Source organism: Grampus griseus (genome assembly GCF_964374135.1).
Source record: "Grampus griseus genome assembly, chromosome: 5".
Taxonomy (NCBI): Eukaryota; Metazoa; Chordata; class Mammalia; order Artiodactyla; family Delphinidae; genus Grampus; species Grampus griseus.
The window spans coordinates 13,454,149-13,467,903 of NC_138998.1; the positions used below are offsets into that span (position 1 = coordinate 13,454,149).

At 39.9% G+C, this 13,755-nt stretch overlaps 1 protein-coding gene across 5 annotated transcripts in view; it reads right to left on the bottom strand.

Moving 5' to 3' along the window:
• Nucleotides 1-11,443, bottom strand: part of MME (membrane metalloendopeptidase) — a 90,364-nt gene extending 78,921 nt beyond the window's left edge. For 4 of the 5 annotated variants that reach the window (XR_014296746.1, XM_082654360.1, XM_082654361.1 and 1 more), the window contains exons 1-3: nucleotides 11,318-11,443; nucleotides 6,195-6,364; nucleotides 5,427-5,462 (exon numbers count right to left, since the gene is read on the bottom strand). Coding sequence is in view for 4 of the 5 variants with exons in the window: in XM_082654360.1 (XP_082510486.1) it covers nucleotides 5,427-5,462; nucleotides 6,195-6,354 (196 nt within the window). In the remaining variant the exon portion in view is untranslated. Of the gene's footprint in view, nucleotides 1-5,426; nucleotides 5,463-6,194; nucleotides 6,365-11,048; nucleotides 11,179-11,317 lie in introns of those variants that run through there. The other variant, XM_082654359.1, reaches the window with a different exon arrangement.
• Nucleotides 11,444-13,755: the final 2,312 nt, after the last annotated feature.

The window sequence follows — 13,755 nt, forward strand, 5'->3', positions numbered from 1 at the left end:
GAAGCCGCCCAAAGCAAATTGCCACATGCCACATTTAAATTAACAAAGGTGTGCTTCAGCAGCCTTTCCACTAGGATGCCGGCTGCGTTATTGCCTGAAGGATTTTTTCAAGCTGAATTACATAATGAAATAGCCTCATCTCCCACTCTGAAAGGCTGTTACATGCCTAGCAGCCCTCAAGAGTCTGTCTGCGGTCTCTCCTGTACTCATCTAGTTGTGTCATTTTTCTTCGTGGAGGCTTCTGGGGTGTTAACAGGCAAGAAAGGAGGGACCATGGCCCACAGCAATGCAGAGATTCCTTGTTGCTGCCATGAAAAGGCCAGCTGGTAACAAGATACTTCACTTAGGGCACTACCAGGATCTGGTCCTTGAAGAAATGTTCAGATATTTGGAAGGTTCATTTACTTCAAGGGTTACAGCTCAAGCCACACAAAAGTGATTATAAATCAGAATATGAATACATAATCTCACCAAGCTTAACATATCTTTCAAGTGAACAGAATGCCTCCTTTCCCTGTATTAATATTTAAATACTCATCCAAAGTTTGCTTGATGAGTAAAGAATTAAAGTAAAGGAAATGGATAGTTATGAGGGGTTTCATCCAGGTCCTGATGCTCCACAAACCTGTCCCTCAGGGCTGCCACAATTGTGCAGTGTACAACCTGCACAACTGTACAGATGGTCTTGCTCTCTCTTGAGAACTGTATGGCTCGTGTATCTTAACTTGGTTTCTCTATCCCCTGGAGAGTTTAGGACTACACTGCTAATGTTTGCTTCTTTAAACCCCTTAATTCCATGTTGTGTTTGATGTACTAAAATCACTGATGAAGCTGATCCACTGTTCTCAGTAAAGTAGCTTGTTTCTTGGTCAAAGAAATATTCATTCTCCTCCTTCTTAGTCTGTATTTAATTATTTCAACTCTCTGAGAGTCATCTTATGTCCTTTAGTTCCAAGTTCTAGCATGAGCGGAGGCAATCTGTTCTCAAATACTGTACGTACAGGCACAGAGTATTAAAAGTTTGATAGACTCCTGGTCTCCTTTGAGGCAACAGGGAAAAGTGGTCATGAATACAGGTTCTGGAGTCAGGCTGCCTGGAGTGCAATCCTAGCTCAAGTTTGTTCATCTGTAAAAGGAATGTATAATGGTACCTACCTCACAAGGTCATTATGAGGATCCAATGTAAACTGCTTACAATAGTGTCAGACACATAAACATTCAGTAAGTGTTAGCTATTATTATTCTATTTTATCTTCTATTTTTACTTTATTATATTACATACCTCAATTTAGTAATAAAACACTAGTTTAGCAAGAAGCACTGTGTGTGTGTTTTAACTCTTCAAAGACAGCCCCCAAATAAAAGAACTATGGAAGGGTGTATTATTAGTTCCCTATTGCTGCTACAACACATTGCCACAAATGCAGTGACTTAGAACAACACAAATTTATTATCTTATGGCTCTAGGGGTCAACAGGGCTGCATTCCTTCTGGATGCTCTAGGGAAGAACCATCCCTTTCCCTTTCCAGCTTCTAGAGACTGCACACATTCCCTGGCTCATGGCTATATTACTCCAAACTTGGCTTCCTCTGCTTCTGTTGTTACATTTTTCTCTCTGATTCTGACCCTCCTGTTCCCTTCCCCTTATAAGAACCTTGTGATCACATAAGACCATCCCGATAATTCAGGATAATTTCCCCAATATCCTTAACTTAATAATCACCTTTGCAAAGTACCTTTGGCCTTATAAGGTAACATATTCATAAGATCCAGGGATAGGAAGTGGACATCTTTAGGGAGGCATTATTCTGTCTACCACAAAGGGAAAAGCATTAGATGATCTCTTGAGATTATTTAAGCCAGTGGTACCCAAGTGGAGATGATACTGCTGCCCCAAGGAGACATGTGGCAATGTCTGGAGATACTTTTTGGTTATCACAGCTGGGAGAAGGTGCTGATAGTCACCTAGTGGGTAGAGGCCAAGGGTGCTGTAAAACACCCTACCATGCACAGAACAGCCCTCTTCTCCATAACAAAGAATTATCCAGCCCAAAATGTTAACAGTGATGAAGCTGAGAAATTCTGATTTAAAGTATATGATTCCTTGAAATCTTAGTAAGGTTGCAATGCAATGGAAGCCAGTTTCAGGATTTAGATTTACACAGAGACGTTTGAGAAATCACATCCAAGCTCTATAATTCCATGTTTTTAACAATCTTATATAGTAAATAAGAGATGAATAGTATTACTCATACTTTAATAGTAGGGTTTTGAACACTGCCCTAACTTGTAATTTGTTAATAAGTGTTTGTTTCATTTTAGGTCTGGTGTAATCTTTCAGAGGGATGCATTTCTTATACAGGCAAGTTAATTTAAAGTACGTCTTGTAAACAGCATTTTATGTATATTACAAATATTTAAATTTATAGAGGCTCAGATTTAAAGGACCCAACACCAAACAAATGTCAAGATGATCCAAAGCTTTCTGCAGTATTTTATTTTTGCCTTGGTGTGGCTTGACCTCCATGCCTTGACTTCAAAGGATCAAAGAGAGAAGTGCATTTGCCATTACTTTCCCTTCCATGAGGAGAAAGATTTCAGCTAAAACCAACTTTCACTTGAAATAAGCGCCTTGGGTATCAATACCTAACTTTTCTAATTCTCAACAATTTCTGTGCTCAGGTTTGAATTCTCCCAATCTTTTAAAGTAATCTATAGAATTGCTGGTAGGAGACTTTATATTTTTTTCAACATCTTTTATTCTGTCTTTCTTTTCTTTCCATCCACTCCACTCTTTCACTCTCTCCCTTTTTTTTCTGTCCTAGATTTCCCCTAGAGTTTTCTTAATCTGAAGCAACTTCTAAAAGCAATAGTTATGTTTTCTGTGGCAGAAAATATTTTCTAACCAGTAGAGGACTCTCTCTCTCTCTCTCTCTCTGTGTGTGTGTGTGTGTGTAGGGCGTAAAAACTTTATCCATAAGAGTGAGTTTCATCATTTTCCCCCCAGGGAGGAAGAGTAACTATGAATATGAAAGTATTCTAGCAGCTTGTGAACCAAAAGAGCAGAGTGAAGAAAAACACACAGCTATTCAGCAACCTTGTTTACCACTGAAGCTACTTCTATTGTATACATTTCTCTGCCAAGGTATAGTTCTGTGCGGTGCTTTTTACATTTGGTATGATTTCTAAACTACAATTAAAGGATACAGTTTAAATACATTTTAATGAGTTAAGCCTTGCCAACCAGTATAAAAAAAAGCCAAAGCCATACCTCTAAACATTAAGTCACATGTAAGATTCCAGATTCCAAATGTCATATTGCTCCTTAGGTGGGTACCACTAAAGGAACCTGCTCAGATCTCTGGGGTACAATCACCTGTAGGATTTTACAAAGATATGCCTACCTAGTCAAAGGATCTAGTTTCTTCAAAAATAAAATCCAAGAAAAAAGAGTGAGAGGGAGAAAAATCTGAGAGAACCTACAGATTAAGAGACTTAATAGATGCATCAAGTATACTGAGGACTGAGACACTTAGAGATAATTAGAGGGCAACACATAAGTGGGAGTTACTCAAAACAGAACAGCATGAGCATATAATAGGGCAGCTGGTAGAGAGAAAGGAGAGATAGGATTTAGGGAGAAGCAAATGGTAACTTTGACAACTTGGGCACATACCAACTCTGGCACAGAGACCCTGGACATCTCCCAGCCAAGGCACCTGTGCAGCCATTTCCCTGAGGAATAAAGAAACTTCTTTTGTTTCTGGGAAGGCCCTTGGATGGGAAAGTGCATGTTATTACACTGAGGAGCAAATGGCTGGTATCCCAATCAGGTCTCCCTCAAGCTACCCACATCATGTCCCAGAGTGTACATGTGGTCAGTGTACTTGAGATGCAGTGCGGGGGGGAAAAAAGGCAAAAAGCAATACAGAAAAACAAAGAGCACATACATACTAAGGACATTAGACTATAACCTAGAATCCCACAATATTTTCCCATTACTATTTTGCAAAGGTCAGTGAATAACAAAAACCCAGATAAGACAATCCAACAGAAAATGGTTAAAAATCATTTGGGACAGATTATTTCTTGGAAGAAATGTAGACATCAGAAAGGAAGTTTAGAATCTCTTGTCAAAGGGCATAAACACTGTGATCATATCCAAGGTGCTATGCCAGCTACCACCTTTCTTCTCCTTGTCAAAATGTTCTTTTTTTCACCACATTCTAATTGATGTGACTTCTATAGCTCCATACACTTCTCTGTTCCCTTCTCTGACTTTTCTTTTCCTTCTACTCTAATTCTTGATGTCCTCTTAAGTTCAGCTCTTACACTTCTACTTTTAGGAACTCAAATATTCCCAAGGCTTCAGCTATCACCCCTTGGCTGACAGATCCTAAATTCACTTGATCTCTACTTTCTTGCTGTCTATCACCACTTGGATGTTACCCCTGACTTAGACGCAATAGGTCTAAATCCACATTAATCACAACCTCCCTAAAACAAACTTACCTCGTAACTTTGCTATTTCAGTATGAGCTGCCACGGTCTCCTGAGTCCCTTGAGGTTTCAAAGTTGGTGTCATTTTCAAAGTATTCATATCCTTCATTTAGCAAGTCAGTGCTATTAAGCCATCCAATTGTTCCTCACATTGTCTCAGAGCTCTTTCATCCCACTGCAAGCAGCCCTCCTAAGCTCACACCTGGATTACAGAAGCAGCCCCTACCTGCCCTCCCTCCCTAGCTTTTCACTCAATCCACCCAGCCTAGCGTTCTCAGAATCATCTTCCAACTTTTACCTTAACGAGTGATCTGTTCAGGAAAATATCCTTTTCTCTTTTACTACAAAATCAAGGCTAAATATGAATTTTCAAACTCTCCATAACGTGTCCCTATCTATCATGCCTACATTTTCACTGCTTCTCTACACGATTTACTCCTGTTCTTTCTTCTAGTTTGGAATTCCCTCTTCTGTACCTCCACTTCCAAATCCTAGCCCTGCTTCAAGACCCCTCCCAAATTAACTTTTCCACCTTGCTTTACAGAACTATATGTCACTCCCTTTTTCATTCTTACCCCTCTAATGATCTGCATTGAGAAATTTAGCACTTAATGGTATGATGCGTGCCATTTCAAGTGCTGATTTTTTTTCTCCAATTACATGGCAAGCTCCATAAAGCTACAGATATAGTTCTCCATCTCTACCCTACCATATACTCTGGGGTTGAAAAGAGTGAATTCTTTTTTGGAATGAATAAATTAACAAATCTATTACTTAAGTATATTTTGATGTTCTTTGACTATTAATTAATGACCTATAACAAATAAAAATATACACAAAGCAAATATAGAGATCTATTAGCATTTGATTTTTAAATGTTATACATCAATTGTAAAACTATTAAATTTAAAAACTATCTTCTTACCTGATTTTATGCAGTCTGATGACTTGCAAATACCATCTAGAAAAAGGAGGATATATGCATAAATATTTGCAATACACATATTCTTTCTCCCTACCTTTTGTTCTTTTATAAACGGCCAATTAAATAATCAATTCCTTAAAGCAAGAACTAAAACCTAAGTATTATATATCATTGACAGTAGTTAGAAGAAAATATAGAGGAATAAAATAAGCAAATCCTAAATTTAAAATTTTTTAAATGAAGGAAAAAAATGTATTTCTTATATCATCCCTGACCACTAAGCCCTAGGTCTATTAAGTTGAAACATCAGTTGTTTTAGTCTGGTAATCTTTTTTTTTTCCATTAATGAACCAACCTTTTCTAATCCTTATTGTGAAAAACTTCTAAGGCTCAAATTAGACCTCTTAAATTCTTGTAAAGCCGTTTCGAATTTCAATGACACAACAGAAGTTGACTAATTGAAGTTGGCTATAAAATTGTGAATACTTTCATCAAGTAAAATTATACATTAGAATCTTCATTAAAATACATACGAGTGCACGAAACATACTTGGCAATTAATAACTTACCTCAAGCATAAAACACATTGTACTTTAGTCAAAGTTAGGTGTTTTGGCATACTGATGTTACATTTTATAAATGAATCTTTATATCACCATCTTTAAGTGTCTCTTTCCTTAACACATTGTTTAATAGATGGGAAAAACCTAAGATGAAGGTTTCACTGTCTTCTGCATGTTTGTGGGCACAGGTGTGTGAGTAACTCACCATCATAGGTTGCATAGAGAGCTATCATTGTCACTGCAATGACGGCAAGCAGCAGGACAAGGACGGAGAGACTGATCTCCAGTGGGGTCCATCGCTGTTTCTTCTTTGGCTTTGGAGTGCTGATATCAGTTATATCCATCTGACTTTCTGATCTGCCCATTACCTAAAGTCTGGAAAAAAAAAAAAAACCACATTAAAAAGTTTTTTTCAAACTAATCATAATAAATTAATCAATAGATAAAAAGAAGAGATCTATATACAATTTTCTAAATGGTTAATGTGGCTGAATAAAGTAAAAGCTTAACTCATTTTAAATTAGAAATAAAAGTTTTTTGCTGAAAGTCAAAATTTTGATTCTGAAAGCAAAGAGTCTATAGTCACATAAGTTAGACAGATCCTGGTCACAATCTTTTGGATTTTTTTGACATATCACTGAAGATCCAAGCAAAATCAGACAAGGAGACTCAGTTAAATACTCACGGACGATTCCTTCAGCAGTTCATAAGCAAATAACTTCTGTACCATCATTAAGGAAAGTTTTAAACTCACCCTTCTGAACTTTGTACAACATCAAAGGTGAATTTTATAGCTTGCTCCACTGGCTTCCTTTATAAGCTTAGAAATCAATGACTAATACTTCGAGGTTTTGACTAAGCAATAATTTTAAATATGAATACAGATAAAAACAAAAAGGAACAAACACTTGTAGTATTTTTTTTCATCTTAAAAACATCTTTAATTTTACAGTTCAAAATTACAACAACTGCTAATATGGGTATCTATTAACTGTTTAGACAACATTTTGAAAATGGTCACTCACTGGACCAAAAGTCATGGTTTACAATCTGGGATGAAAGATACTAACCGTAAGTACTGTTTCTTTGTGCAACTGAAGAAGAAGAAAATATGATTAAAAAAATTCAACCTTGCAGGTCAGGATAACAATTAAGATACTTAACTTGTTCTTAAATTAATAATATTAATACTTCTGCTAATTATAGCTGATATTTATTGAGTACTTCCCATGTGCCACTCACAGTTCTTGGTGCTTTGCATGTACTACTTCACTGAATCTTTGTAAGGCGGATTTGAATATTCCAGTTCTATACCTTAGGATAGTGGGGCACAGAAAAGCCAGGTAACTTGCCCAAAGCTACACAAGTAAGAACACATTTACAATGAACACATTTCAAAGAATACAATTACAAAGAACACATTTTGAAAGAAAATTGCATCATCATACAATGATAGCTACTTTAAACCTTATTGCAGAAGTCTAGGGGGTAAAATTAAGGGGATATTAGCCTAAATATTAGATTTCATTATATTTCTTTTAGAGGCCTAGTGACTCTTTATCAGCTATTCACCAAAGCTTAGAACACACAAGTTCAATTTTTCTGCCTGACTGTAGAAAAGAGCATTGTAAACTAACAGATTAGCTGTGTATAGCCTGATGCAAATTAAGCATATAATTTAGTTCCTAGATGAAGTGACTGCTCAGAGATGCTCTCATAGTTAGAAATCTTTGTTGAATACACATAATTTTCTGAGAGTGTGTTTTGCGGAAACTGAGGCACAGGATAAAGTAGAAACGGATTCTACATTTGAAGTATGGCCTGGGTGATCAGGCCATCAGTTATCAGCAGATAACTAGGAATTTAATTTCCCCAGTGAGTTATTAATAAGTGAGTCACAGTTGGACTTTAAAGTTCTGGATACAAAGTCTTAAGCATGCTGTCCCTGGGATTACATGAGGCTATAACCAAGGACAGACTATCAAATAAAAATATTTTATTAGACCATGAAAACCATGTCTGCTCAATAAAAGTGGAATGTAGTGTACCTGAATGTTAAAATGTCTTAATGGTTATATGACTCATGTTGGCTTAGTCTCACAGCCTCTTTCTTGGGTTATGATATGGAATTGCATTGATAGTAGCCCTTGGATTTTTAATAGGGGAGGTGGGTGGGGAAAGAAAAGATGGAAACATACTTAACGCTTGGACACCATACAGAGAGGTAAACAATAAAGAATAATTTTCCCGCTTCTCCCAGATGAATTCAAGACTGACTTCAAGAGCATCTGAATATTAATCACATTTGCTTGAGTATTTCCATTTCCTGAGTATTTCTCCCCCTGCTCTGATAATATTTCAGAAAACAATCTAGAGAAACGTTCTCCTGATATATTATAATATGACCCACTTCTCTTTTTAGTTCTTTCTTAGAAAAAACAATTAGTTTCTCTAGTAAAATCTAGGGCCAGGAACCAGGGCAGCCATGGGTTAAATTGAAGCTGCTCATTTGCGCCACCAGGTTTTCACCATGCAGGAAAACTAGTAGGCAGTTATGTCTTTCTCCCTTCTGGGTTACTTTTCCCGGGCGTCTACTTCTTACCCTTGAGACTGGGGTACTGAGGCAGCTGGGCTCTTAATGGTTCCGCACCTTAGCAGAAATTGTTACAGGGGAAAATAAAGGCAGTGACTGAAGCTGTTTAGTCCTTATACCTGAATCAAAATAATATCATCTTTGAATCACTTGCAAACTCTCCATCTGCCCCTCCTATAAACGTCCTGCAAATTTTCAGTCTTTTGCTCCTAAGAAGCACTTTTCAACAGCACTGACCAAAGCAGAAATGAGGCAAGTTTAACCTCCTAATTAACTTTGTCATTCATTTCCAGTAATTCCAATTGATTCACTATTTTCTTTTAAGAAAATAGGGGTCAGAATCTTGAACCTCAGGAAAAAACATATCACCATCCCTCAGATACCTGGATGTCCAATGCAACCACACCCAACCCCATTTTAGAGAGGGGGAAAAGGAGGCAATTATACAAAAGAATACAAAAATTATAAAGTCGATACTTGTAGTCCCATATAAAGCAGGATATCCCCAAACATACCTACATCCTTAAAGTATTCCACCTCAATTGGAGATATGTTGGAAAGTTCAAGCCAAAAAGTAGACACTTCCGCAAGAGAGGATAGAGGATTAGGACATCTACCCTAACGAGAATACTGCAAACTTCAGCTTGACAACATCTCCAAAAGAATAAAAGATTATTTTGCCTAAATAGAAACTGAGTTTCAAAGCAATATACAGCAGCAATTTTTATACCAGTTGAGTGTACACATTACTTTATCACATCATCAAATCAAAGAACCCAGAGGATAACTGGCTTGTTGAAAAGTATAAACCAAAGCAATGTTCATCTTCACAACACATTAGTACATTAACATTTCTGCAAGTCTCTGAGGTTACACTATGCAATTACAGTTTGTATTACGGAAACTGAGGCACAGGAAGCAAGAGAAACAGGTTCCACCTATAATGGAGTATAATCTACAAAAATACTGAATCAGTATGCTATACACCTTAAACTAACACAATATTGTAAATCAATTGTACTTCAATTCAAAAAATACAGAGAGAAACAGGTTCCATATTTAGACGATAGCTGCAGATTTGAGGAGGCACATATGGTAGAGGAATCACCTCCTTGTTTCCCCGGACAAGGGAAACTTGTAGGTGTTTCCTGGATCTGATAATACGGAGTTCTGAACGCAAAGCCCCAAACATATTACTCCCATGTGCAGTGTTGCTATACAACAAAAGACACAGCATGGAGTCCAAGATTAAGTGCTGGAACCCAGCAATAATGCCAGCTAGATGCCTTCATAGTCGGTGTGCAGACTAGTAGCTTCCAAATGCTGACACTGCATATCGAGGTACTTCTTTTCAGTTTAATAAAATTACCATTTGCATCGTATATGGAGGAGGAGTAAACTTGACCAAGAGGCTAAAGAGAACAATTTGGGACTTCCCTGGTGGTGCAGTGGTTAAAAATCCACCTGCCAATGCAGGGGACAGGGTTTCAAGCCCTGGTCTGGGAAGATTCCACATGCCGCGAAGCAACTAAGCCAGTCCTGTACAACTACTGAGCCTGCGCTCTAGAGCCCGCAAGCCACAACTACTGAGCCCGCGAGCCTGTGCTCCACAACAAGAGAAAGCCTGCGCGCAGCAAAGAAGACCCAACTCAGACAAAAATAAATAAATTTATTGGAAAATAAATAAATAAAGAGAACACTTCAGTTGCAATTACTCTTTTGTTCAAATACTACAAATAGATTAAGACAGATTAAGGAAACTTTCATCTGCAAAAGAACTCCCACCACCACTCCCACCAACCAACCCTCGAGATTTAAGCACTCTATCAGCATAAATTAGGTAAGAGGAAACTAAGGTTTAAAGCAAGATGAAGAAGCAGGATAATGAAAAGATCTTCAGGGTAGGGAAAGTAAAAATAGGCAAGTGAGTTACAAATGAGAAGAAAATCTGACAGAAACCAAAATGAAAACAAACCTTACTTTAAAATACAAACAAAAAACAAAAACAAACAGTGTCTTTACAGCGGAATGGCAAATTCCCAGCCCCCAAATCAGCCAGCCTGCAATTTCGTAGCGCTGATCTCAGTAACCGGACGTAACTCTCCCAGGCAGAGGCTGCAGGAAGCTATGGAAATGAACCTGAAGAGTCGACCTGACATCACTTGCAGAGCCCTCGTCCAGGTCACCCTCTCTAACCCCAGTCCCTCACTCTTCAAGTCTCAGTTGCAGCTTCTTCCCAGGGCACGCCTCCCTCGCCCACAGCCGCGGGGTCCCGGGCGCTCTGATCTCGCCGGACCTGAGCCACGGACCCTGCTCCGTGCGCCTTCCACGCAGCCGCTCCGCGCGGCCGCCGCTCCCCTCCGGCTCCCGTCCCAACGGCTCCCACCGCCCCCGAGGGAAATCTCGCGCCCTTTGGACCCATCTCCCCCCAGCTCCCAGGTGCCAGCTCGCTTTCTCGGGACTCACCCATGGGATTCGGGAGAAGTTGGAGGCTGCTGAGCAGACACATCCCGACCAATGAGCGCACTGGGTCTGCGGGCGGCGGGGAGCGCCGCAGAGCGCTGGTCGGTCGGTGCGTCCGCCCAGGCGCGTCCCGAGCAGCGCGGGCTCCTGGCGGCGGGCGGCGGCGCCGAGCCCAGGCCGGACTCCAGGGAGGTTCCGGGCCCGCCTCGGCCCGGGCCCGGGGGCGACGGGGAACCCGGACATCTCTCGGACCCGCACCCGGAGAGACTCACCTTGGTCTCTCAGCAGATCCCGCGCCGGGAGTCGGGCGGCTTCTCCCGCCTGCGCTGGGTCCAGCTTCGCCACTTGCACATCTCCGCGCCCCGCGCGTCTCGGCGCTCTCACCCCCCCACCCCCACCCCGCCTCGCCACTGCAGGACCAGCGAGAGGAGCAGTTCCCTGGGTGACCTGAAGGTTTCCTCTAGGTCTCCCAAATCCTGTCACATCCTGTGAGGGGGCCAGGGGTGGGGGTGTGAGAAAGCCCCCACCCCCACGCCCGCCCCCCCCCCCTCACCCTTCCCCAAAGGGCTTTGCCAAACATTCTTGGAATTGCTTAGCTTCGGGGCTTTCAAGAAAATACACTGCCTCTTCGAGATTCTGTAGTGCTGATAAGGGTTCTATTTCTCTCTCTAATGGACCTGAGACAAAAACATTTCTCACACTCTTCCTTCTCCACTTCCTCGCTCCTTTTCCTCCCTTCAGCGAAGCTTCTTCCTTTCTCAGTTTTTCTTTATTTTTTTTCTCTCCTTGCTTTCTGTTTTTTTTTCTTTCATTCTTTTCTTGCGCTCCCTCCCTCCTTTTTTCCTTCTCTCCTTCCTTTCCTTTTCCCCCTCCCTTTTGCTTACCCTCTCTTCTCTTTCTTCCCTTCCTTTTTCTTGGTGATGTCCAGAGCTACATTCTGTACTGAAATTCTCCACTCCCATCTTCTGACTCTAGGGAATCGTGTAACGTGCGTACCCGAGGGGCTGGAATGGGGAGTGAGAAAGTCAGAGAAAAATAAGCTCAAGTGTGTCTGCTCTACCTACTAAAATTTAGCTATAATGTGTCTGCTGGACCCTTGTCATTTTGATGCAGTCAAGCAGCACACCATTTTCATGTATGATATGTGATTCCTTTTCAAGGGCGTAAAAAACAAGAAAATACTTTTTGCACAAAGGCGATTCCTTTATAAAAGCTGTTTTTAGCAGCTATAAACTCAGAAGAACTAAAGCTCTCCTAATTTTTTCTTTTTTTGCTTCCATGATTTTTGGTTCAATGAATCAATGCCAAGTATATAAGTAGCTTTAACATTGATCCCCTTTTCCTTATATATTTGCAAACACACACACACACACACACACACACACACACACACACACACACACACACACACACACACACACCCTGGGGAATTAATAGGGAAATACAGGTGGGTTTTCCTGAACATGCAGTTGCTATTTTTAACATCAAAATGATGCAGTGCTTGAGAGATGTCCCTTTGCACTGACAAATTTTGCATCCTTTTTATAGTAGAGAAAGTTGAAAAGCAAGGAGAAAAAGTGGTACTTGCTAATGAAAGGGTAAAGGGAATACAGTGGAGAGACATTAAGAAAAAGTTAAAACAATCATTAAATAATTAGATTAATATAGCAAAATCAAAAATGAAACAGGAGGGAAGGGGGCAGGGCACAACCTTTAAAAGAATGACATAGCCACAGTACATGACAACTAGTGAGAACCAACTGGATCCAAGATGGCAGAAGATTTGACTTTCAGTAGACCTTGAGCCTCATCATATGTTCATTGTAATACGTTAGCATAAGCTAAATGACACACCCACCAGTGCCATGACAGTTTTGAGGTCAACCATAGCCCAATTCCTGGAAATCCCCGCCCCTTCCCCAAAATAGTTGGAATAATCCTCTCATTAGCCTATGAAATTATCCAGCCCATTAAAAACTAACCACCCCATATTTCAAGGCCTCTTGCTTCTTGCCTTCCTAGATGGCCCACACTCTGTCTGTGGAGTGTGCTTCCCCCAAGGCTTCTCGCCTTCTGAGATGGCCCACGTTCTGTCTGTGGTATCTCTAAATAAATCCACTTTTTACCTATCACTTTGTCTCTGAATTCTTTCGCGAGGAGGAAAGGGCCTTAAATTCACCGGCAGCAAAAGTACTCTCCTCATATCTTTATTCTTTACTCTTTCTTGGTGCATGGTGCAGACACTACTTAATCCTTACAATATGGATGTAACTACCCCACAAAGAAGCATAAGGAGCTCTTCTAAGTTCAAACTGCCAGGAATTTGAATCCAGTTCATTCTGACTCAAATGCTGAGTTACTGTTATCCTCCCTTTATAGAAAATACTGAAGCATAGAAAGGTGATTTACTCAAATTCAATCTGTGAGAAATCTAGCTTTTCTAACACTCCAGTACTTAATTTTTATTACTTTTCAGCTAAATCATCAAAATGTTATTTCAAACTTACATAATTAACAATAAATTAAAATGAGCTAGAAAAGTCTTTTCTTTTTTTCATGTAGCCAGTCCTTAGTTTCTTCATAAGGAGCCATGGTCATTAAAAATTTAATACATTTCTTCTGATTAACATAATGATGAAAGTTTGTGGTAGAGGGGGAATACCTTAGCCAGAATAATCACCAAATTTGCATATAAACAGGAAATGCAAGT